Below are 27,759 nucleotides of genomic sequence, written 5' to 3'. Positions count from 1 at the left end.
GGCCACCAAAAGACCTGGGCTGGGAGAAATTTTTTTGGGGACAATAGCTGAGAGGTCATGTCCATGGAAAAATTAAGGTAAGGGTCGAATAAAAGGGAAACAGAAATCATAGGGCTGAGGTTGGAATTGGTTTGGAAAGGGTCTGGGAGAAGGGTCTGGTCTTTGTCTTCTAGTCAAAGGAAAAGGAAACCTGTCTGCACCTCAGCAAACAAATCAGAGTTCAGATTAACACAGTCTACATTACAAAAAAATCAGCCAAGTTCCAGGATATTATGCCAAGCTGGGGAAAGCTCTTTCTACTGGCAATCCTAATTAGTAACCTATTTAAAAGATAAAGAAGTTCACTGTTTGTATTTTGTAAACAAGAAGATACTCCTTGTCTTAGAAAGCAAGTTGTGATCTTTGGAAAACAGAATCCATTTTCTGATCTTTTACAGATGCTATTTATCTTTCCTCATTTTTTCTACTTAATCTGCTTCATGTCCTACATTTTCCTTCTACTCACCAGCTCGGAGAGGCCGTGGAACTCCTCCAACAAAGATTGTTTTTCTTGGATCCAAAGGCTGAGACCCATCCATCACAAAGTCACTGTCACTTAGGTTCCAAGGTCGAATTTGCACCTGTATTAAGGATCATTTTTAGCAGAGGAACTTGGCCACTTAATTAAAATTAAGAAAAGCATACCAAATATTCCTATAATTAAAAACAAAATTTGAACTTTTCAAAAGCAGTAAGTTGGTTTTATAAGAACCAAGACAATTAGAGAACATAGCTTATCTAAGTATCTGAAAGAAGGGGGACAACTCACTTCTGACCTCTAGAGGCCAGGCTTGAGTTAAAGGTCCTCATGACAAACTCCTACACTCATTAATTCCCTGCCCCTAATCGCCATCATAGGAAGAAACCTGTGAAAGGGCTTTCAGAACATTTTACCGTGTATGTGCAATTACAGTTGCAGTTTGGGCTTCTGGCTTTCCTGAAATCACATACAGTGATCCACAAATTTAAAAGCATTGATAGGAGCTGATAAAATTAATTTCTGTGCTTAGATACAAAAGGAATTTGTATAATATGTGAATTCCTATTTCTACTGAGCAGCAAGCAATACAGCTGATAAGAAATCTTTAGATTAAACAGAAAAAACTTCTCAGAAGTTATTTAGATAAAGCTGTTCATTAATCCATTTTTTTGATCCTTGGAATCACACAAGACTGCTCACTGTGCTGCAATCCTAGGTTGTTCATTCATCTCTGCAAGAGTTTTAATAGTACTTTTAAAAGGTAGCACATTTTTTATCTTATCTTACTTGCCTGCAGTTTTCACCTCATTTCTATATCTCCATGGGCACAAAAAAAGACCAGCATTAAGGAATGTTAGAGATGTGAATAATAAAAACAGGCTGCTGTATGTCTTCTATTCTGCTATAGCTGTCTGCAGTAGTTGAAATTACCTCATAGTTTCTATAAGGTAAATGAGGCCTAAATTATAAATTGATTAGCTATTGAATGCATAAAAAATAATAATAAAGAAACTAACAAAATTCAGGGGATATTTCGTGCTATCTGGATCATAATTTGGCAGGGTTAAGTTTCTTCATTTCATCACATAAGGCTTTCTTTTCCCTTAAATCAAATAGATGAAACATTACCATTCCATTGTTTTACAGCTGTAAAAGGATGCACACTCCTGAAGCATACCAGGAGTACCAAATATAAAAGTTAATTGAACATGGCATTTATCAGAAAAAAGCAAATGTTAAAGCCATGTTATGCTGATACAGGAAGCCAATTCAATGCAACAGCAAGGTCAGAAACAGGAAATGACAAATAATTAACTTATTAACTGAGCAGAGTAACAGCAAATGGCTAGCAAGCAGCAGAAGTGTCATGGCATAAGCTACTTACTGGTTTATCCTTGATTGTGGGACTTGACACACATAGGTAAAGTTTTCCATCTTCTTCCAGACAGGCATCTATCAGAGCCTGTACAGAGCTTTCTTCCTGGAACAGCAGAAAGGCGTAACCTTGAAAAAGATAAGGGCACAAGAAAGAAAAGTAACAGATTAATTTATAGAACATTTTTAAACAAACAAGCCAGAGAAGTGCGTAAAATATACGAATTACAAATACTGTTGAGGTTATCCACAGATATTTGGATTCTTGGCAGAGGAGAAGCAATCCAGCTCCTCCTCTGCTGTTGGTGCAACACATCACCGCAATGCTGCCAATAAATATTGGAATTCTCTGGGAAAAAGGCAACAATGTATTTTGGTGTAAGAAAAGTCACTACAACTTTCCAAAGGGTACAGCAGGGGAAGGATAAGGAGAAAATTAATTTCCCTAATTTAAGAAACCAACCTAGGAGATCCTTGACCCTGAGCTCCGAGATTCATTACTTTATGGAAAGCAGTGTGAGAACTAAGCTCCTTTGTACATGTCCTATTCTGACATCTAAACAGTGACACAATTTCCATATGAAAGGGTAATTTAGTCCAGTTGGTCTAATTTCAGTTAACCTTGCTGAGAATAAACTGAAAAATTTGGCATGTACACTGTGCCCCACAAACTTGAAACAAGGTTGCCACTTGAAATGCAAGATACACTTGGAACTAAATGAAGTTGTTACAGTCTGGCAAAAGCATTTTTGCCAGCCAGTCAGGAAAAAAAAATCTCTATTTCAATTAATACCAACATTGGCATATCTTCTCTAATGACGGGAACCTTTCTCTATTACTGAAAGCAGTTTGTAATAAGGCTTCCGTGACCTCTTTCTTCAAAACAACGTGCTAGATGGAAAGTGTATTAAGGTGCCTGTTCTGCCTTTCTAATAAAAGAAGATCTTGATATTCATACTTGATGTTAAAAACTGGCATTTTGGTACAAATTACAGGCAGTCACACTGCAGTTTTAGCTAATAGTGCATTATGTTTGTATTCTGCCCATCTTTCCTCATGTTATTAACTGAAAATAAGGACTCATTCACCATTATTATAGCAGAACGTGCAATGTGAAAGAACATAAACTTACTGGCCCTGTGGACACCATTCAACTTAGCAAGCCACAGCTGGTAGAGTTTGTGAGAAAAGACCTAAAGCAAAAATTTCTCAAGAGTTAAAGATTATCCAGATTCATGCCTGCCATGGCTTACCAGAAAAAGCCTGACTGCATTTCGCAGCATTCATGAGAGGAGCACGTTTACAAAAAGAAAAGGTTTTCTTTTAGTCTTCTAAATCTAGTAACACCTTCCTTTTACAGCTCCATGGTTGGGCACAGTTTGGTGGAGTAAAAGGAAATCACTGACTGTTTTATAACCCATGGGAGAAGGTAGGAAGAAAGTTTGTTATATTAGAATTTTTATACTCTGTTCCGTTCAAGTGATTCATTACAAACACTGTGAGAGTAAAGTTATCTGGACAGTCTCTAGTTACTCAGTGGTACAGGAATATTTCAGAAAGGTACTAATGGAGTAAAAGTACAGGCCTCTTACTTAATGAAGTCCAGAGCAGACTGAGTTTAATCAAGAGTTTTTCTTCAGAATTTCAATTAATTGTGAATTAGTTCAATTTTATGATAATACCTGAAGGGTACCATTTTATGCTCAACTTGTGAATACTCAATATAATTAATAATTTAAGTTCTTGCATTTGAGAACAACAGTAGATAAATTGTTGTTCAAATGCATCAACCATGAGCTGAATCTGCTGGTACAAAGTCAGCATTTGGTATGCAAATGCTATATAGCCAACAGGGAAGGATTAACCTATTTCTGGTTCTTAGAGTCTGGGCTCTTTTCAAACAAAGTGAAATACTGTAATGAAGAGTTATATATAAGGTCAAAGAGTATTTGAATCTCCTTGTCACATGTCTGCATATCATCTACTGTTTTCATATGTAATTGATCTGAAATCCATACTTCCCAAAATTCAGCCCACGTGCAAAATCAGACACAGGAATCATAATCTAAGGGTGACAGGTTTCTAGCTTTATAGCACTGAGGCTGGGTGGCAGAATTAGGAGAATGAAGAGAAGAACTTCCTCTTTACAGTGTGCATAGCAAGTCAGAAACATCTTTGGGTAGTCACATGCACTGATTTCATCTCCAAAGGGAAGGACCATTTATGCTTGAAACAAGCTGAACTACCTTTGAAGCACAACTTTCTGCCATTTAGACAGTGTCTTTTCTGATGTTTTTATAAGCTTCAAGATCACAATAAAATCTAGCATCGACCTCAGATTTCGTATAGAAGTATTTCAATATGTAAATCTACCTCATATTATGTAAAAAAAGGATGGCAAAGAAAATTAATGTTCTAGTCTCATTTCTTTAGGGTTATTTTAGATGGTTGAGATGGCTGCCTCACAGAAGTAAATTTAAATAGACTTAACATTTTCATGAAATATATATTTCACTTTCTTTTTTTCTTTATTTTAATAGATTTAAAAAAATAGTTTTGAACTGAATTATGGTGGTATTTACTAGAACTTTTAGAATAAAGTTGTTTTAAAATCTCACAGGAAAGGAACATTTAGAAACAGTGTGAACCAAATTTCTAAATCAGTTAATGTGATGACAAGGGTCATTGCTCAAAGTCACCTTAGTAATCTTATTAGAAGATGCTTTGAACATGAATAAAACACATTTGAAAATCCAAAGACTAAACTACTATTAAAAATTAAATTCATTTTTGAAAAATAAAAATCCAAGGTGTTAAAAAAACTGCAGACTTTCCTTTAAACATTGCAGTGACATGACTGCATTTTCAAAAAAACTTCAAAGGCTTTAAATACTTAAGAAACCTCAAAATAGCAAAGGCTGTAATCTCACTTAGCTCCTGCAGAAGAGTGAAATTATGTATTAGTCAGGGCTGCAAAGATTAATTTCTTTTAGTCAGTCTAATTTTATATGGCAGTGTTTGACCCCGTCAGCTGATTCTTTTCTCTACAAAACAAAGGTGTATAAGAAATAGGAACAGTCTAGAATCTTACAGAGACTCTTCTATTTCTGTACATTTACATTTTTACATGTTTTTCATGAATACCAGACAAAGCCTGGCTGGTGTGATATGTAAGAAATTCCTCCTATGCCACATTACAGACAGGTACTGGGGAAGGGTTTGTTTGATTTTAATTAAAGGATTGTACTCCATATCCTCAGTTACACTGGAAAATAATTGGAGCCTGAATCTTAATAGCTATAAAATGAAGTGTACATATCAAATGGAGCCAGGAGACATAACAAGAGAAGTCAGCAATGGAGTGGGTCACAGAGAAGAGCTGAATGAAAACTGAGGTTCTGTGTCAGTAGTTTCTGTAAAATGAATTGCCTGTCTTCATAACTCCAGTCTTCGCACTAAATAGCCCACATCACAAGATCACCAAAGAATTGAAACTAACACTTAACCCTTACTAATAATGATCTTACCATATCACAAATATTTATTTCTATTTTGTCATAAATATTACAGTGTTTTTCTCCAATTTTCTCCAGTTTTAAGTGGAAGGAGAAACCCAATCCCCACAGAACCTCTGCTTTCTGGACATGCATTATTTGTGGGAGAGGTGCCCCAGTGTTTCCTCAGAAGAAAGGACAGCATTTCTATGATGCTGTAGTAAATACCTACAGCTAAAGATTTATAAAGTCTCTTCAGTTCCAAAAAAGCAGAAAGATTTTCTAGGCATCATTACATTACTTTCACCATTTATGGATAAAAAAGCCCCAAAAGAACAGTATACATATGCCATCTCAGTTTGTCCTGTAGTAAAAATACTCCCACCCACCTGTATTAAAAAAGAAAAGACTGAAATAAATTACTTGGGGTTTTTTTGTTGGTTTTTTAACGAAAAGAATATTCCACAGGCATACTAAAGTCTGTCTTTATCTGGCATTTTACTTCTGAACTAGTGTAAAACATTGCAACAGCAAATTTATAGTGTTGTCTCCTCTTTCAAAGGTCACAGCCATTTTCAACATCAGACTTCAGACTGCAACATGATCTATAGGAGCTATAAATCAGAATTAAAGGATATAAAAGAAAGGCTCTAATATACAATTTGGTTACTGTAGTTGTAAGAGTAGTCACATGGATTTCATATGAGAAAGACTAAATATTTGATCAGGTGGATGCTATCTTTGTGAAGTTTACTGAGTCAGCAGCATGAAAAAAAGCATTCAAATTAGTAAATATAAAAAACCCAAATTAATTCAGAACTGAAATTTTTAAATTTTGATTTTCAAGGGCAATATGCAATGGTGACCACTCTGGGCAGAGCAGCTCATGGTCATCATCTGGAGGGGGTCAGGTCTGCTGCTGCTGCTTTTACTCTGAACAGATGGCTCAAGAGACATCTGCTTCCAAGTTTGAACAAAACCTGTTACTCTTCTTTGCAAGAAAACCATCTTCCAGTGCTACTCCAACCAACATTAATGTGGAAAAACTCTACAGAAATAGAAATTATCTGCTTGATTTCAGCTTCTATTTCAAGCACAGTATCAGCATTGTGTAAAAAAATTCAGAGGAAGAAAGCACTGGTCCAAAAATTCAGGCTAGCTGGATTTAAGTTATTTTAAATTAAATTTGATATTAGGTTTTACAATAAAAATAGATTTTGCTTTGAATGATATGTTTTTCTTAACAAAGAAAACAAGCAGCACTTGCTGCTTATCCCAAAATTTTCGAGACTGTTGTCAAGAGCTTCAAAGTAAAGTACTTCAATCAAAAGAAAAGACACCCCATGTCATTTGCACAGATGAAGTTAGTAACATATTTTCTGATTTTTGTATGTGTCTAACTCTTCTCTGAGCTGTAGAACATTTCTAAAGGCAGAACGCAGAGCTTCAGCACTAAGCTTTGACTTCCCTTCTTTTAATCAAGTTATTTGCTGCTGTGGTGCTGCTAATAACCATTTGAATATTCACTCACATGTGGATTGTTTTCAGATTCTGGTTTGTTCAAATTTATTGTCTTTGTTGACTGAAAGAAAAAGATGCAGCTTGAAAAACCCTCCTTAATAACAGAAGGATTTTTTTTTCAAAATTGGATTATGTTGAACAACAAATTCCTCTCAAAACCAAAGAAAATTCAAAACTGTTTCTGGTGAATAAGAGTATGCATCTCCCTGGGAGATCAGATTAGTATATAAAAAACAAAAATAAAAATACTGGACTTACCAAATCCTCTAAAAAATTATGTGTTTAGCTTTATTAATGAAACAGCCCAGCCTCCACTGCATACAGCTGACTACTGGTTACACTCCTGGTACAATCAGTAGTCAGATAGACTGCAGGTCCCAAAGGCAGGTAGGATTGGCAGGGCATGGAGCAGACACAATGTGCCCAGCACAGCACTGAGCCAGCGGAGGGAAACAGCAGCTCTGAGCCCAGAGAGAGGCAGGTGCAGTGCCTTGGGCAGAGGCACCCACAGCCCCTGAAATACTCACACTGCCAGCCCTAACCTCTGATTGCAGAGGACACAAGTATAATTAGGGATATTATCTTTGATAAATTTATGATGTGTGTATTCCAATGATCTTGCACCAATTTTAGATTACTGCATCATTATTTTAAGGATAGAATCATTGAAGCGATCCTAGGAACCAAATACTTAATTTTATACATGTAATGCCTGTAGGACTTAATTAAAGACTTCAAGTTTTTAATGCATTAAATAATTAAAACTGATTGGGGGTGGGAGTAGGGAACAACTTACTTTTTAGGTGACCATCATCTAAACAATGAATATGCTGCAGTGGTAGTACAGAGTCTGTCTCTGCACCACCACCTGCAACAACCCTTCCAACATATTTCAATGATTTGAAAGGATGATTTTGTGCTTCCTAAATTATTAGCAAAACAAGATACCAAAAGTTACTACAAAGCACAAAATAATACTAAGTCCTCAGCTTAAACACTATTCAAAGGACAGCTTTTATCCTGAAGCCCATAATACTTAGATCGATTCATGTATCTCCATTTATAAAACAAAAGAAAACGTGACATTTAATAAAAATAGTATTGGGGAGGGGTGACATGTACAACCCACAGTAAAATCTACTTGGGTTTTAGGAGAGGTTAATGAGAATAAGACAAATAGTTAACTCCTTCCATTTGACAAAAGTGGTCTGGCTACCTCTACAGATAAACATGGAAAGCTTTTAATGTACTTAGATATGTTCAAATTATTGAAAAAGGGTTAAATGCTTGCTAAAAATTGTGGCTTCTTCTATAGCAACCCAGCAATTCTGGAAGAAAGTAGGATCTGTTGAAAGCTGGGAGAGAATAATGCTGCAATGCTACTGCAGGATCAGATTTGTTCTGCCTAGGCTTGGATGGCTCAAAAATACTTTTGTATTTTGCTTCACCAGATTCTTGTTTACCCCTAGAAAAAGAAGTTGCAAATGGCATAGTTTTAGAGAACAGAAATTCTCTTACATGAAGCAAGCTCCTTGAATGCTCTTAGATACCTGGCACAGCAGTCTCAAAGACAGACATTAAAAAATCATCATTATCAGTACACCACGTAGAATCCTCAAACATTTAGGACAAGACAGGAAACAGTGTTAAGAGCTTAAAAAAGGGAGGCTCAAACAAAAGTCACCAAAAACCTTAAAGAAAATTCTCTGTAAAGCATGCTAAAGTCACACAGCTACACAAGAGCACATGAGTGCCTACTGCATTTTGCCACCACATATTTTGTGACTTGCATTGATTTGGGATGATGCTGCCCTGCTGTGGGAAGACACAGGGACTACAAATTACAGACATGGCCTCAGATGTCAGGAGGTACAACGACTGACACTGCACTCAGTCCCTGTGTTGGAACATAAAAAACATCTAAAAACCCTCCCAGAATCACTCTCTGCCATACAATGTAATTCTGGATAGGAAATGCCAGTTTCCATTCTAACAAATATTGTCATCTCTGACTTCAGTTTATTACATACAAAAATTAGCTTGGCATTTCATGCTGGACTGTGCTGGTATCATATTTGATCAGTTATGCCAAAGCAGGCTGTTTTCTAGAACAGAGTGCTGTATTTGCACAGACCAGATACCTCCTTGTGAATATAACTAATGAAAGTGGAATTATGATTCCATACTTTACCTTTGCAACTGTTCACTCTTGTTCCTCTGGCAGAAACTACAACTGCCACTGCAGTGGCATTGGAGTTAACCATGGAAATGGTCTTCATCCATGAAATAAAGATCAGTCAAAAGACTACAACAACAGTGTTCCCATCTAAACAGTGCTTGGGAGAGAATCAGAGAGGCTCACACTGTCTGTCCACCAATTGTTTTTAAATTAAAGCATGAGAATCATTTCATGTTTCTTTTTGCAACTTTGCTTACAGTGTTTTGTTTTCATGAGATCTCCCTCACCCAAATGTGCTTAATTTTATCAGATAACAGCATAACAAACTGAAGAACAGGGAAAACACAAAAGGATCAGACTGCTGCATCACACGTCTGAATCAACTGTAAAGCCAAAGCATTCCTCCCATTCCAAACCCATCCTATCTTCAAGCTCTGCCATGCTTCATTTTCTAACTCTAATTCTCATTTCTATCCAAATATCAATCTTTCTAAATGAAAAAAAAAAAAAAAAGGATTTTTTGGCATATTTTTTGGCATTTTAAAACACATGGTGCAGTTCTAAGTGATTATTAGAAAAATCGTAATTATCACAAGGAAAAACCAGTAAAGAGTTTTTAAAAAGTTGGTTTAAAGCTAGCAATCTGTTAAAGGAAAAACAACTGAAAAAATGTTTTTGAAACAGTTGGCACCATCTGTTTAATAAAAAAAAAGGAAAAAAAAATTACTGTAGTTAGCATAAGCATTGCTTAACTCAGCACACCAGCAAATAAGTGAAAACCCCATCAATTTATATTTAAATAAAACATGAATTATCTGGATTTTGCCAGAGATAAATAGACTGTGACATGGTAATGTGCAACTACTTTTGACAGCATCCTTTAATTCATATTTCTTTATTTCTCAATGTCTCATAGGTACTCAAAAGATACTTAACCAAAAACCACATTTAATTCCCAAATTCTGGGGTGAAAGCCAAGTAAACACATTATGAACTGGGCATCTGCTTACCCAAGACCAACACATGGCATTTATAATTTTGCCAGTTCACTCAGTGACATATCCAAACAGATGCCAAAGGAAGTAATCCAAAGGCTTCTCAGGCAATGGGAATGAATTAGCCTTATTCAGAGGGAAAGCATTAAAAACCACCTCATGCATGACACAAACATACAAACATGGTGCTAAGCTTACAATGCACAGGAGGGGTAAAAAGAAATGTTAAGGCAACAATGCAGATGCTCAGAACTAGAAATAGGAACCTCTTCCACACATTGTCAGCTGTTGGCAGCTTCTCTTGCCCAAGTGCACAATATTCACTTTCAGTGACAAGAGCATCCCTGTTCTCTCAGCAACCTAAATATGGAACTCACTGGCAAGCAAGGTAAGGTAAGTTGTGCTTGATCTACAGAATGATTTTGGGTTTGCTGTTACAATGCCCAAAACTCAAACACTGACAAAGGCAGACTGCTTTCACAAACACTGATCAGTGTATTCTGTGACATCAGGCAAGATTCAGTAAGGGCAACAAACCCCTGGAGTATCTGGGAAAACAGGAAAACCTGGAATATACAGATAGCAATGATGTGCTTGAGGAATATGGTGCAGATACATCTGTGTTGCTGTGCCATCCCCCAAGATCCACAATGGCACTGTTAAGCTCACACTGGGATAAGCCTGGTGACCATGCTGGAGGCCCCAGCTCAGCATCATTTCACACACAAACATTTCTGTCCATCAGGCCCAGCACTAAATCTGAGCTAATGTGCCCAAGCAGACCTGTGGTGACACCATCCTGCCCAGGATGCCAAATCCAGGCAAACCTTTGTTCAAGCTCAGTGCTGCAGGAATGTTTCTGGACTCCAACTGGTCCCAATGACAGCTTACAATGCCACTGCAGCTAAGCTAATCAAGCCCACCAACGAATAAATTAGCTAATAAGGCTTGCTGGAACTGGCTACACATCTATGGCCTGACTCACTCACTAAACTAACCAGATAAAGCCCTTGGGGAGGCTGGTGGGTGCTGGTGGAGGTCACTAGACTGTAAGCAACATTTTAATCTTTCAGATTTCATGCTTGATCAGATTAGCCATGGCTAATGGTTTCTGCAGCCTTCTCTTCCTAGCCCTAAGAATATCAACAGAGTGCTCCTAACACAGGCTGACTGCAGGGAATTCATGTATTGCACCAGCATAGCAAACATTCCAGAATTCAATAAATTATACCAACAAGTAGATACTGAAAATCTGTATTGATTCATTCAGGACTGCAGGGGATGTTGCATCACCTGGATGCAACTGAGGACAGAAAACCCTGATGTGAAGCATCAGCAGCATAAAACTTCACTGCCTGTGCTGACCCATGGCCTCACCTACTGATGTTGTCTGCCCCAAAGCTCCCAGTGAACACTTACCAAAGCAAACAGACAAAAATCCTGAACCTTGCTGGAAGACCAGACACTGCCCAATGACCTGGCCCTCCAGCAATGGAAAAGGCCATCCATCAAAAGGACACTGAAGTCCATCTGGAGGTGATGACATATGTTCAGAGAGAGCAGGGCTCAATTTTACTGCCTCTGGGGCACATTCAAGGAGCTGGGAGAAGCCTTGAAGGTCAGGCTTTATCAATGTGTGAAAAGCCTCTGCATCATGCCCACTTCACTCCAATTCATTTCTCTTGTTTTCTTTCAAGATTGCTGGCATAGAAACCCCAGCTCTCTCCTCCATAATTTAATTTGTCCTTTGTTTTTTTGGACATGTTTTCCATTTGAAAGACTCATATTCAAAACATCAGAAAATTTACAGACTAGCAATGGAACATGGAAGACAAGACATCTAGAAAAATGAAGGGAGAAAACATTCGAATTCATGAGTACTTGACAGTGGAATAAGTCTCACTGAATTTTGCACCAAGCATAATTGCAAATATCTCTGTTTGTATTTTTAAGGGAATGTCCAATAATGCACCAAAACAGCTTAAATTAAAAAAGTAAAACAAAACAAAAAAAATCCAAAACCAAAGCCCACCAACTTAAATTTTAGGTCTGAAGGAACTTCTGATCAAAATGAGCATTAGAGACATTTTATTGTGGTACTTCTGAAAATGATTCCATAATAACTTTGAAAAGCAAGTACTCTTTTGACTCCTGGAAATAATATTCTGCCTTCTGTGTAGGTGCTGCCTGTGTGGGATCATAGTAAATCAAGTGCATTTGACCTAGGGAGCTCACCATGACTGTGAGTGAATGTCAGAGCCAGGCATGCAGGATGTCTGATGCTGCAGCCCTGACTGATAACTAAGAAGTCAGATATAAATAAATCTGGAACAGTTGGGATTGACTGTTGTTTAGCACTTTCAGACAGACGTTCAGGGCAACTGGCAGGGGCTTTGAAAGCTGTTTCCTATATTAGAATTGTGACAAAAATAGAAGTGAGGCTGCATTCCCTTGTCTTCTGCTAAAATAGATCTTACTCAAAAACATTTTACAAGTTTGTCAAGGCATAACTAGTCCACAGTCAGATAGAGAACAAAATCAAAATTGGAAGTCCCATGTTAATTCAACAAATAGTTACTTATTGAATTAATAAGAAGAAAAAAAATAAAAAAGGGAAACAAGGAGATAATACTAAGAGATAATAAGGACAAGGAGAAGCTGGTTTCTACTTAAAAAAACCCAAACTTCTAAGTGAAGGCACAATTAGAATTCACTAGCCAGAAAGACCCCAGAGATCTTTAAAAATAACATAAAAAGGGAAAAGCATGTATTTTAGCAACTGTCCTTAGGAATATTGCAGAGGGGTTGGGGGTGTTTTTTGTTGTTTTTAGGGCTGTTTGATTTGTTTTTAAATTCAAGAACAGATGCTGCATAACTGCTGACAGCAAGGCTGAGTGGTGAGAATGAACAGGAAAGAGGAAGCATGTCTGGGCTTCTCTTCTGATTTTAAGTGTCCCAAATACTGTTCACAGGGCAAGTATTTGTCACAGTGTTATTTTGCCTCCGGCAATTAAGCTTCCAAATAAATTAAGTTGGCTTTTATTTGTGTGTTTTTACAGTCAAACTATATCAAAATATTTCAGGATTAGCTAGTTCACTGACTGAACAGCCCATTGTTCTGCCAAAATAATCAGTGGCCCTAATGAGCAATTAAGAGCTTCCAGGGTCAATGAGAAATGAAAATCTTTGCATATAGACCAGAAATTTTGCATACAACTTCCTGCTACTGTTTCAGATCAGGAGTGAACTCAGGAACTACATGCAAGAGGCACATGTGAAAGAGAGCAGAACGTATTGCACAAAATCAGAGAGAGCAGGGTACAGCAAGGGCAGTTTGATTTAGCCAAGTGACCCTCCCAGAGAGATTTCCCACCAGCACCCAAAGCAGGAGTGCACAACGTTGTGCTGCTGATCAGAGGCTGCCCCGCCTGCTCACTCTGGCCCACCCTGGGTGCCCTCTGAGCTCCAGCACCCAGGGAGCCCTGATGTGGAGCAGGACCAGAGCTCCTGGCTCACAGCTCACACTGGAGTCACCTCCCTGCAAAACACTGCACACCCACCCCAGTGACCCAATCCAAGGCACTTCCTCTCTTACTCCCCTGGGTTTGGCAACGTGCAAACCACAACAAAATCAGCTATGAAATTTCTGCAGCTTACATTCTACCTACTGCTGGTACAAATGAAGACATAATTCAAGGGTTCAAGGTGGGCTGAAGAAGTACACACAGAGGAGCACATTTCAATTACCAAATTGTGAAATTTTTTTCCATCAGGACAATGGCTGAAAATATGCTTGATGAAAGATAGAAAATTCACTATAAAGAATCAAAACTTTGCTTTACCACATGGCAGACGTAATTTCCTTTTACCAGAACAGCCCTCTTAAGTGTATTTTAAACCAATTACCTTTAGGTGGAAAATATGACTTGCTTTCAGCTTTGTGAGGCCAGTCCACCACAAGAGGTCCAAACCTACGAAAGCTGGCAGTGATCTCATCTACAAAAAAACAAATGAGGCACCTTAGAGAGAACATAAAAACTGACAGTGGCAAGGTAAAAAGGTCTTACTTAAAATCAAAACAAAACAAGAACAGTGAAAACTGCAATGATGTCCATAGCAAATGCCTAAATATTATTTCATCTCTGTGCTGTACATGGCTGCTTAAAAAAGTGATTTTACATTCCACTAGTGGAAGTCAGCAGCAGGATTAAATGCAAACCTGATCTATCAGAAGTGAATATGCTTCAGCTGCAGTCTATTTCTAATTATAGCCACAAAGCAGGGTCAGATGCAGCCACATGGGACTGATGGAGGAGCTCCATGTCAGCACGGCTGCTCCTTGCAGCCTGCCCTAGAAAGAGGCTGCAGCAGGTCATGCCACTGTGGGCATTTCACCTTCCTCAGGCCCTTCAGGAAATCTGCCTTGAATTACCAAGTTTTTTCTTCACTTTTTAAGCATCAACTTGGAACCACCATGTAACACACATCAAGAGGAAAAAAGTATTTAAACTTCTTTTTGAAAAAAATCTTATTTTCTCAATACAATTTTAAACGCACTTTAAAGAAAGAATTAGTTTAATGTGATCTTAGGTGGATCAGAACAAGCCATCAGGAGAAACGGCAGTGGGGTTTTACAGTTTCTGGATTGCTGTTTGAGATGTGTCCAGTTTCTCTGACCCCATGAATTGCATGCCAGAATTTCAAGCATCTGGAGACAGAACACACCGGTTGTGTACCTGAAGAGCTGAAGGATAAAGGGTTACTGAAGGAGACCTGTCACTCCCTCACAGGACAGACTGGGCACGTGTTTTGACTCTGAGTGTCCCAGCAATGTGTACATCAGTCATCCCTGTTGGGCAGTTGCTTCTTACAGCTGCAAATCCAGATTACCCACCAGACCCCATACAACAGCCCTGCAACTCTTGGTGTGACATGGGAACTGCATTTGAGGTGCTTGTAAACAGACTGGCAACTCATGCTATTTCTTCATTAAAACTGTACATGGTTTAGGCTTCAGATTAGTAGATAAGAGATCTCCCTCATTTCATTACAGGGCATCCTCAAATTCCCTGTGTATGCCCATTGAAGCTAGCCAGTGGTGGATTCCAGCTATATTCCAGCCATGAAAAATACACCAAGAACTGTGATGATTTTAGTTTGGGAGTAAGAGTTTGTGGGGACACATGCAAGTAGAGCAGATAATGATTGAGAAAAACTGACCATCCTTGCTGGGTAGGTCATTACTTTGAAACTATATTATTACCCTATATTTATCATCTGAACCCAAGGTACGTGCTGGGTTATTTAAAGCCCACAGTATTTTGGAAAGGACTGCATTAAGAAAGTCTTTAGAGTCAACCACATCCAAGAATAGGAAAAGACTACAGAGGAGAGACAGTACCCACTAAGTTCCCTTTTTCAGCTTTCCCACTTGGCAGTCGTGGGAAGACATGCAGATCAGAAGACCTGCCAGGCAGCCACTTCTGATCTGCAGTACAAGAACGCCAGGTAAACGCTCGGGTGTTGCAGGGGTGGCAGGGAGTGTTTGTTCTAAGCAGTGCCACAAGCACTACAAGAGACACACCTGGGAAAATTCATTTGCCTCTATGAAAATATCATCACCTATTTAATAGTAATTATATGAAAGGCAACTCCCACATGTCAGCAGCGCAAGTGATTCACGGTACCTTCATCAATGTCAGGAGGGAGCCCTCCAACAAACACCTTCCTAGAGTAGCGTTCCACTCGTTCCCCGTTTTGGCAGCGCGTTGGAGAGCTGAGGCCCGAGGACAATGACTGATCCCCATGGCTGTCATCTAGGAAGCCATCCTCAAAAGGAAACAGTGAAGACCGACCTGGAACAGATTTTGTAGGATCTACAGTTAATGCTGTTTCCTGGAGAAGGAAATATTTCAGTAAAAAACTTTCCTTTTTGCTGTTTTACTTTAACAGAACTTGCACTAAAGGGCTAGGTGGTCCAGTTTTCCAATTCATGTTCATTAGTATTGTTTCCATTTTTCCAAGAGTGTGTTACCCTTACAAGACAATAAAACTAATTTAGCTTTAAACAAACCCTTGCAAATGGATAGAAATGAAAAACAAGTTATCTGATGAAATTATGTGTCACAGCTATAGAAATAACCTTTGCAAGATTTACATTTCAAACCAGTTAGAGATTTACACCTTCCAAAACAGATCTTGAAGGAATGATTTCAAGATCCCTCAAGCCACTGCACTGCAGAGCAGGACAGTCCTCTGAGTGCTGTACAGGATCCTGACAGCAAGGGCTGCAGCACTTCCACCTCCAGGGAACACAGCCCACGCTGAGTAGGGGGGCAAACAGCAAAATAAGCATGGAAAAGCTTTGGGTTGTGGATACTAAACAGGAAGTGAAGAGAATCAGTGAACAAGAAAAAAAATCTTGTTATATAAACCACAAAGAACTTGCACTTGAAGGAAAACGGTGTTAGCTAGAACAGCCTGTCAGCCTGTTTGTTAGAGTTAAAAAAAACATCCTTCCAGTCATGAACAGGCAAAATCAACATTAATGGCTCCTACTCAATTTGTTAATGAAAAGTAAAGAATTTATTTGTAACCATCTGATGCAATAGCAACTTGTTTCTATTACTAACAAAGAACACACACATTATCTTAAGAACAGATTTATTAACAAGGAAGAGAAAAAATACTCAAAGACTACATATAAGCATTACTTGCCAACTTTGGAATTTAATAATTCCCTATACCTGAGTAAATACATCCTGCAATATAGAGAGATGTATAAATAAGAACCACATCTCAACTTTGAAAAGGCTACCTGTCCCCTCATATCAAGGAGGATTTCTCCCAGGGATGGAATTGGAATTAATTGATACAAACAGTTTATAGGAGGGTTGATCACAAGTATAAATGTATTTATACTTTTGTAAGTGCACGTAATTAAATTCAAAGGTAATGAATCACATGAAATTCACACAGCCAAGACCTACAGTTTAATACCATACTGGTATTAACAGCACAGGAAGTGAGGGAAATAAAAACAGGGGCAAGGAGAAAAATCAAGACAGAGGGAGAGCAGTCAGAAAAATATATACACTGAAAATATCAGTGATTGTCTCCAGTAGCAAAAGAGAGATTAAAAAAAGAAACAGTAATCCTGTGTATGAAAAACAAGCTAATAAAGTCAGGAAAGTCACTGACACACAACATCAGCCTGATTTTTAATTACAAACATCAGGCACCAGAAAAATATATTAAAAATAATATATTGAATGTTAAACAATGGAAGAGATTACAGACACCAAAAACCACTGAAGTAAAAATCCTACCGTGCATTTACGCATCAACATAAAAAATAGGGTAAATGCCACAATCAGAGAAGGATGTAGAGCTGCTACCTTTCAAAGACTTGTTGTCAGAAATGGTGGGTTCAGAGCATAAAACACAAAAGACTTTTGATGAATATTCCATTAATGGACAAACACGTCATGCATATATATAAACATATGCATCTCAAAATAAAAGAGAACATTTGCATGAGAGAAAAAATAATGAAGAATACTACAACTGTGTAAAAATATCAAATCAGAACACTCATTGAAAAGCTGGAAATCTGAAAATATCTCAGAGATTGACATTACTGGAGAGATAATTCATCTTTTAATTCCTGCCCATGAACCTACCTTCTTGTAAAAAAGTAAACAAACAACTAACATGAGCCATTAGTGGAAGATGACATATCAAATTAAGAACAAGGTGTTCCACCAAAATACAGATCTGCAGAGGAGACTGAGTTGTGAAGGAAATAATAAAAATTCACAGCAACTTAGAAAGCAAGGTATCACCTCTAAGCACCATGCCAGACACTTGGCAGTCTACAGGCACCACACTCACCTTAAATAAATGCAAATGATGTTCTATAAGTTTATAGCTATGTGAAGTATAGAGCTGAATGTAAGAAGAATACATTTAAAATAATGGAAAGCATACAGACAAGGGAAAAGGGAATAACTGTTCACACTCTTCTCCAGTAAGGGGAAAATGAATTGCATTGAACACAATCAGTACATGCCAAGGCTGAAAGCAAAGCAAACTTTGCAAACCCTTGCTACAGACTTTTTGGGATGTTTAAAAATTTATGTAGGCTTAGAAAAGGGAATGAGTAAGAACAGGAGAAAAAAGCAATCTAAGGCAATAAATATTAAAACATCACCTCAAGAGACTCCCTGGGCAAATTTCTGGGAGAACAGTATGGGAAAGCATCACTAAATGCACTTTTTTTGTAACATGCTCCTGTACCCCTCCCTGGGCATCTCTGAGCTGTCAGTGTAGCAAAATAGTTTGGGCTGATTTCCCACAGTGGTGCTTAAATCTGTACCTGAAAAACTGGTTGTAAAAGTTAAAAAACAAGGTACCAAGAACATGACTCAACAGCTCATAGCATGATACCTACAAAGAAATGCTCATTTCTTTTCCCAAAGGAAAGAGAGAATCAAGTAGGGAACTGAGAGTTTATGGCAAGCCTCCAGAAATGTCTGACAAAACTACTTCTCATTGCAGAGGCTTAGTGACAGTGACAGAATCAAACACTAATTAAAATAGCCAAGTATAACAAACATAAAATGAGTCCTTGCACAGACTTGCCTGTGGTTACTCTGCATATTATCCCAATGCAAATGTTAAAAGCAATAAGAGAGAGTGATATATGAGAATATTTGATAACCAACACATTTTTTAAAAGACTGTTGTAGAATTTCATGCTTAAGGTTAAGGAAACTCAAAACCAACCTTATAAAAGTCAAGGTAATGATAAAGCATGAACATCACAGACTTTAATATGAATGAGGCAAGTCAAAATCCCTAACATTAATGACAAGAAACACACACACAAATCTACTTGTTAGTATGGAAAAGCCTGCATTTCATACAGGAAACAAGTCTTGTGGAATGAAACATGCTTCTTGGTAGTGAGAAAATAAATTTGAAAAGCCAGCACATTCAGAACTTGTTTGCCCTGTTTTGTCTTCACTAATATTTATATAAAACAGCCTAAATTATATTCATCACAATTACTTCTGCATTATTGTATTTTGTTTCTACAAGTAAACAGGAGTTGCCAGTAATTCATAGTATCCTACTGATTCCTACCTCCTTTCCTACTTTGGTGCCATTTGATCAATCTGAAAACACCTGCCACAATCTTAAAATTAAATTAAACAGTGTTCACGTTCACAGAGAGTAAGTTTGTGAGGAAAATCTGAATCTTTTGTTTCAGATTTAGCTATCGAATGAACACTAAAATGTGTCAGCTTTGAACAAGTCAGAGCAAATTCTGAATTACAAACCATGTTAGTATGGCCTGTACATCCTACCACCTCAACCCATACAAATGACAAAAGCCCTTAGACATACTGGTTTGTTGATGCATACATGTGTCTCTAAGGTGATGCAAATTCTACATTTGGAAAAGGGGGCAATGTCACCTGCCTACCTGGCAGAGAACTTCAGGAAGGGAAGATAAAATTAAGTTTAATGCTGAAGTACCCCTTGCAGATGGCACTACCTAAATGTAATTGTTAAAAGCTGCCATTTTCACTGTTATTTTCTCAATAACAACCAGTCTGTGTAAGCTCCAGCACAGGACAGAAATGTAAGCTGCATTAGTGGCTTGCTCGGTATAGCTGTTGGACTTGCTATTGTCCTTGTTCCTTCATCTCTCAGAACAAACTGATACATAGCACGGTACATTTATAAAATATTTTCAGTTTGCTTTTATGTTTTAAGGGTTGTCTATGCTGAAATACTGTTAAAATGTGCTCAAATACTGTATCTTTAAAAATGATTATCAATATTCACTGCTGAGGACAGTTACTAGCATTGGTATTCATATGTTCTATCTGAGGCAATTCAATGTAATGAAGTCTAATATTCAGAAAAAGCTGTTTAATGTAAGAACAAAAGTAATTTTTGAATGTTCAATGCAGCAGTTAAACATTGGACTCCTACAAAACCAACAAACACCAAACATAAACCCAAACCCAATCTTTTTTTGGAACACTGCATTTCAAGTCACAAATACATGTCATGAGAATCTTTACATTCAGCCATCCTCCAGTTCTCTAGTAATAGCAACACTTGCAGTTATCAGCTCAGGATCATCACTGCTTTAAGATGCTGTTAAAAGGGAGCTGTTTTGCAAAGGAAGAATATGAGATTGATTTATACAAAGCAATTGATCAGCTACATGTATTGTTAAAATTGGCAACATCATCTTACCACAAGAAAACTAGATATTTATTTCTCCCACTATTCAGCAAACAAAACATTTAGTAAATACTTTTACCTCTTCTCCGCCCATAGCTCCTGGCTGCATGTAAACACAGAAGAAAATTGTGGGTACAGCTGTCATTAGATTTAGCTCCAAAAGCAATGAGAATGTAGCTTCTACCTCTTCTCTTTTTCCCCTCCCACCATAAAGAAGGAAAAGACATTTAAAAGTGCAGGATGAAATTCAAACAATCCAAGACAAGAAAAAAAAGTTGAAGATGATACAGCCAGGGGAAAAAAAAAAAAAGAAAAAAGAAAAAAAAAAAGAAGAACATACCTGCTGTGGAAGGTTTCTACATAGCAAAGGGCAAAGGTATTTAAAAAATCAGGCATATAGGACAGTATTATAAAATAATAATTTAGGATTATGGTTTTAAGTGGCAATAATCATCAACAGTAATTCTAATTAAAAGAACCAGATTTGCATTTTATTAAATAGTTGTGGAAAACATATTTCCCAATTATGCTTCAATTTAAATAATTAACCATATGTAAATACTAAAATCCTACTAAAACAATATGAACTCAAGAGCCAGTACCTTCCTATGAATCAAACTAGATTGACAAAATGCTTTCATAACTACCAGAATAAACACAGCATTTCAATGAGACATGCATCAATGGCAAATCCACAATGTTGGACAACTTTAGAACTGTATTTTGTGATGAAGTGGCAAATGCAAAACCCAGAATTTTTGATCTGAAGTTTTAGAAAAACAGAAAATAATCTGGAAAACACATCTTTTACACGGGATCACTGATGGTCACAAAACCATCCATCCTGCCAAGGTAATCAAACATGGAAGGCCGGGGATCAAGCGGGTTTTTCAACAGAAGCGAGCTTAGGTGAGAGGCAACAGAGCTTTGTTTTGTTTCCTTCTCTCCTCATTGTAACACTCTCAGTGCTCCTGCTCCTTCCCAAGCCCTGCTCTTATTTCTGAACAGTGCCTATATTTGCATTTACACATAGTCTTTAAATCCATAAAAGTTACTGAAACTCCCTGAAGGTATATTTGCCTGTAAATTCCAGGGGCAAAATAGTGCAATTCACTTAAACAGGAAGACAAGCAAGTTAGTTTTTGCTGATTTAAAAACACTGCATCATATTTAAATACTCAAAGAAGGTGAAGTTTCACCCTTATTGATTACATTTTGTATACATATACACACAATTTGAAAATTATCTCAGTTGTAACTAGTATTTATATTAAAATGTTAATTTTTTCCAAGAAGCTGAGTTATTCAGCATGACAACTTCAGAATGTCAATGCACATTTTATTATGTTGCTTTCTCAGGATGTGAAGTTTGAATGTGCCATTTGAGACAAGTTAAATAAAAAATACCCATCTTGCTCACAAGTCAAAATTCACAGCACAACACATTAAATAGCAGGAATAGTTCATCAGGTGAATTTCACAATGCCTCCAGTAAATACTTTAGAAAGTAAACAATTTAGGAATTATTCTTGAATGAAGACATGCAAGAAAATAAGAGTACTGCACTATTACAAACAATGAAATTACCAGAGCTATGTTCATGAAGTTACTTTCTCTTTTTGTCCAACAGAAGACAAAAAGCAACTGGGAGCTCCTTAAACGGTACCCCCACTAATGCACCTGCTCCCCATGTACTGGTTTTGGTGCCACATATAAATGTCCTTTTGCACAGAAAACCATCTCCTGGAATGTTTCTAAATTGAACACAAATGATTCTTTCCTAGGTGCGTTCTGGATCATTAATATTAAGGCAAACCCAGGTGCTTTAGGAGGGGATGAGCACATTTCCCCACGTAAAAAGTGCACGGATGGATTGTGCAGCTCGCAGCAGGATCATCCCTGCCTTGGTGTTTGTCCATCCTCAGCAACGTTCTGTAACTGTCAGGTACAAAGTTACATAACTGCTGTGTCCCAAATTGCATGGCCTCAAATGCAAAGGAACAAATGATTCTTTTTCAACCACTGATAACTCTCCTGAAACTATTAACTCCCCTCGTCCCAGAAGCAAATCCTATTTTTATGAACATGAAACTCTAGCATGAAGGACAGAATTTAAGCTTTTAACAAACCAGCACAACAAACTCCCAAAACCTCAAATCTTGTAATGCAATCAAGGAAACTCAGTGTTAATGCTTTGGAATTCCCCAAAGCCTGCAGCAAAGATTGCCCATTGTTGCAGTAAATCAAAACTCACTCAAATTTTAACTGCATCTCAAGGCCACATGAAACTGATGAAAAAGAACTTTTCTGGGATTTTTTTTACTCTTTTATTATAATGTGGGACTGAAACTGCACCTTGTATTTGTATCAAATAATCAGCAGTCCTAGGAAACAATAAATTTTTGAATCCATAAAATATTAGCTCAAAATATTTTAAATAAATATCTACATGCTCTCCATATCATAATTTAAAATTAATTTGATCATATAATTTCAAATTTATAAATACAACATTTTTTTGTATTATCATATTTTATGGAAGACTTAATAGGCAGTATTTTCAGATTTTTAAGAACATTATTTCTTCATTTCTGGTACTTATCTTGTTCATGCAGTTATGTGGCCACAATATCAAAGATGCACACTTCAAAGAAATCTTGAAGACACATGTTAAATTGATGTAAAATAGCATTACCTCTATGAAAAAAAAGAGTTCAGCATTTTCAGACTAGAAATTTTGGAGCTATACTGGCTAAAGGAAAGTTTATTTGACAAGACTGGGACCCTCCTTGATTTATAAGGTACCAGAATCTTATTTCTAGCTTGGAACACTCATTTGTATTCTTGAAGCAGTCAGCAGTTCAGAACAATACTTGCTTTAGGACATTATGAGTTATGCAATGATTTTCTAAGATCAGAAAGGAAAACATGTCAAGCTTTTGCTTTTGAACAGAGGGTCTCTGAAGTTCTTAGGATCTGGAAGTTTACAAGTGAATTAAAATACCAGGGAAATGAATTCATGAACTGAGAGAAGGTGACACAAGCAAGTATAATTATGCAATGTGTTTTTCTGCTACAGAGGGATCATCCAGAAGAATTGCAAAGATGGACATTCATCTACAAGTGGTTCAAAAGGTGGTTCTCAACTTCCATTAATAGATCTGCACATCTGGATGTGCAGATGGGCACTACAATGATTTCGTTATATGAACCTCAACAGTCCCTTGTGGTTGATTTTTTTCCAATATTAACAATGCAAGTGTTGCAGCAACCTCCCTTCTAACATATACAACAGAATCTCATCACCAGAAAATCACAAGCTACATGTAAGCTGTATGCAGCTAAGTCCCACACACTGGGCCTCAAACACTTGATCAAACACATGAACTGCATTCAAAATCCAACACCAGCTTAGGTGTCCTTTCCTGAGGCATACAAGCAGCCAAGCAACTATACACCTTCCCAAGAGGGAAGGTTTATCTATTTTCATCTTCTCATTTTAGTTTAAAAAATCTGTTACCAATAAAACTCACATTTTTAACAGCCAGGCTGCTTCATCTCTTCTAGCATCATATATAATGCTCTTGGAGTAGCCTGGCAAATCTTAAAATTCAGAGGAAACAGATGGCACTAACCCACAACAGAGAGGATCACAAAGATGAAAGGAAAGCACATTGGTGAGGTGGTGAGGCAGGAAAAGCAGTGGGGAAAACAAACAAACAAACATGAAGGCAATAAAGAGCTCCCAAGCTGGATTAAAAGGAAGACAACAAATCTTCCTCTGCTAGAAAAAGCCTTTATCAGCCACTGATAAGAGATTCTGCCTTCAGTAACAGCCAGACTGGATCTCTGGAAGTGCAGATGCCAATACAAAAAACTGAAAGCAAGAAAGAAGAAAAAGCATGTACTTACTATTGCTCCCCTGCTTCCCCTTTACCCTTTTAAAAATTAAAATAGGTATAGAAGGGACTTTGAGATATCAGCAAGCCCACCTCACAGCCTCCAAGGCAGCATCAATACCAAATGCTTGTACAGCTGCTTCTGAAAAACCTCACAAGGTGATGAGCAAAGTGACAGCTCCCACACTCTGGGCCTCCTCTGAACCCCACTGCCTTTGCTAGCTCACACTTCACATCAGACATGTTTTCCCTCCACTTATATTCACTCAGATCTCTTCACAACTAAATCAGGACTAGTTTTGCAAACCTTGTAAGTTTTCTCAGTGTTTTTTATTCCTTTCTGTTATTCTATATATGCCATTAAGATGGTGACACATTAGTAACCAAGCCTGGCAACTGGGCTAAAGAGCTCAGCAAATTCCTACAGGCAAGAACTGAACTATTAGATGAGATTGATGCCTCTTGGAATTTAGTCACACATTTGCCCAGTATATTACCACTACAAGAAGAAAGCTTGTATTAGCTGTTAAACAGCCCACCCAAGATCTTGCAAGACAAAAGTAACTCAAGAAGCTTTCAATTTGGAGCAGTTTATTTCAAGGTATAACAGTAGCACTGGCAAAACTTTCAAACAAAATGCTACTTCAGCAACTCTTACATCTAAACACTATATGTGTTTGAAAATAGCACATCAGGAAAAGCTAAGTACAATAGCTCTTAAGGAGACAAGCAATTTTAAAAACAACAGAAACATGAAAATAAAAAATGAAATGGTTCTGTTGGCATTACATTTCCTGTCATGGCATGACAACTTCCCCACATAAATAGGATTAACAAAACAAAACCAAAATCTCAACACAGACATCTAAAAAAGTGCCCCAAATCCTTTCCTTAATGTCTTTTTCAAATTATTTTACTCTGAATAAGTAGAACTAAATTACACTAATGAAAAGAAAAGACAGTCAGATGGAGAGCAAATAGTACCAGACCTCACAGATGACACATTTTTGTATGAGACAAGAATGAACAGTGGAAGCAGATGGAACATTTGTAGCCCAACAGGACTGCAAAGTCACTGTGCAGAGAAGCTTTACAAAAAACAAAATTCCAGCATTTCACAAAGGGGTTTCATTTAACTACCTTTAGACTACATTTATTTTACAGAAGATTGTTGGGGATCCCAGCACAACACTTCAGTGCTTCTTTATAGAGATCACACACCCTCATTTATTCCCATCTTCCTTTTTCACCTGCCACACTTCTCTCCCACTGAAGTCACTGAGGCTTTCTGGAGTTCCCAAGAAGCCCTGAAGACAGCTCACCACCTGCCATGTAGCTGACTATGCATTCATGCTCATCACTCAGCCCTGGTTGCTCAGCTAATCAGAAAGGAGCACATCTTCAAGAGAAGCAAAGGCTGCAGAAATGTATGGCTACAAATGGTATTGGACATTAGCAAGAGAAAGGATGCAGGACACCTTTGAGTTAAATTTATGCCACATTTCCCCTACAAATTACAGTATCAATTATTTAATAAGGTGTTGTAGATGAAAGTTTATAAAAATTCTTGCACTGTTTGGCCCAGTATGAACTAAAAAATTACCTTATGTCACTAATTGATTCTAAATACTATTTCGATTTGAGAAATTGCATTTAGATCTAGTACAGACAAAAGCTATACCATTTCCCCTTCAAAAATGCTTCCAATCTAATATTTGCATCTTCCTTTTCTTTAGCTGTTCTTTAGGACTCTGCTTGGATCTCTCTGAATATTTGAACATTGCATTCCTCTACAGAAGGATATTTCTGAACTTTCAGGGCATTTATAATATAAACATGTTTATACACATGTTCAACTCTGTATGTACACTAGCATGATGCCACTAATGACACTAAGAGATTCATAATAATTATGCATATAAAAGTAATCTCTTTTACCCCATGAATTTCATTATTTCAGAACTCAGTGTTTTCAGCTGCTGATGATTTAGCCTCGCACAATGAACAGAACGGTGGTGGCACATCCCCCTGTGCTGCCAGCTAAGCAAACAATGCCCTCCAACACCCACAGACAGCAGCTCAAGGCAGGCAGGCAGGAAAATCCCCAGTTTCCAGAGGCTGGAATGAGCAAACAGGAATAAGAGCTGAAGCACAGGCAGAAGTGCTGCCACAGAGGACGAGGAGCTGGAGACAAACATCCCCCAAAATCTTCCCCTCTCCCTACAGCATGTGAAGTTTTGCATTGCTCTTGGCATGAGCACATGTTCTATTCCACCTTCAAAAGACTGCCTACATTGTCAGTGTGAAATTGAGCTCTGAGTAATAAATCTTAAAGATTATTACTATGTCTTCACAGAAAAAGAGAAAAATGCTTATGAAGCAATGCATTTAAATAGAATGTGAAGGTTGGGTTTGCAGACTCAGCAGAGAATGTTTGGTTTCACAGAAATTAAACACAGATATGACAAGTATTATGATTTAAAGACATTACATAAGTTTTCAAAACTATTCCAAAAAATACTGTGATGAAGTATCTCTTGGGAATTTTTATTTTACTTATTTAATTTTTTTAACCCAAATCACAACCATTCCAGCACATAAAAGAATATTTCTTCTTGAACTAAATTTTCCTTGGTATATTTCCCCATTACAGGGAAAAGGTAATGAATGACATGGGAATTACCTAGTTCTAAATTTTTCAAGTTTAGCTACATACAAAAAAGGATTTCAATCACAGAAAGTAATTTTTAAGCTTGTGTACTTGAATATTGGCTTTTATTCTCACCTCTTCAAAGATTTAAAAGTAAAACCCAACAGGTTTCACAGTACAATAATTCTAGCTAAGGGCTCTCATTGATGGCCAAAAATGGTGTGGCCTTGCCTGGTAGAGAAAGGAAGGGAAAAGAGTCGCAGAAGAGGAAAAATATATGGGAACTTATTCAGACTGGGAAGTTGTACTTCATTTCATTTTGCATAAATTGCATATTTATGATTCCATGCTTATTTAAGTCTTTAAACAGTTAATATTTGAATAAACCAATAATATTTTAAATAGTGCAAATACATACATATATATATAGTTTTGGTCCCTCAGTTAGCTATGCTGATATGTTCACCATGCAACAGGACTATAGCTACAAAAAATGATTGTTTTTTATAAACTATTGTATAGTTGTTGTAAAAAGTTCAAAGAAATTGGACAGGAAAATAGCTTTTTTCATTATTTTCATCAAAAAGGAATCAGAATAAAACACAACATTCATTTAAGATAAAAGCAAGTTATTCCAAAATAGTATAACTTGTTTCAGTTTTTCATTCCCAACGTTCAAAAATCTCTGTTAGACTTTGTAAGAAATGCTATCATGTATTTCATCATAACTGTCCATTTTTAAAGGTAACTCAAAATTCAATCATAGTATCCCATCTTCACAAATATATTTCTATTGCAGTTAACTTTTTGAAATGGACACTGTAGAACAACAAATACATTCTGAGACCAGAATTCATGTCAAAC

General features: G+C 37.3%; 1 protein-coding gene across 2 annotated transcripts in view; it reads right to left on the bottom strand.

Moving 5' to 3' along the window:
* The window catches only part of CPEB3 (cytoplasmic polyadenylation element binding protein 3), a 79,093-nt gene that overhangs the window by 10,896 nt on the left and 40,438 nt on the right, over nt 1–27,759 (bottom strand). For both annotated transcript variants that reach the window (XM_058810414.1, XM_058810415.1), the window contains exons 5-9: nt 20,426–20,449; nt 15,771–15,938; nt 13,990–14,079; nt 1,905–2,023; nt 506–620 (exon numbers count right to left, since the gene is read on the bottom strand). In XM_058810414.1, coding sequence (XP_058666397.1) covers nt 506–620; nt 1,905–2,023; nt 13,990–14,079; nt 15,771–15,938; nt 20,426–20,449 — 516 coding nt within the window. The remainder of the gene's footprint in view (nt 1–505; nt 621–1,904; nt 2,024–13,989; nt 14,080–15,770; nt 15,939–20,425; nt 20,450–27,759) is intronic.

The sequence above is a fragment of the Ammospiza caudacuta genome, chromosome 9 (genome assembly GCF_027887145.1).
Source record: "Ammospiza caudacuta isolate bAmmCau1 chromosome 9, bAmmCau1.pri, whole genome shotgun sequence".
Classification (NCBI taxonomy): Eukaryota; Metazoa; Chordata; class Aves; order Passeriformes; family Passerellidae; genus Ammospiza; species Ammospiza caudacuta.
The sequence above is the reverse complement of the archived record's forward strand: the minus strand, read 5'-3'. Positions and strand labels throughout refer to the sequence as shown.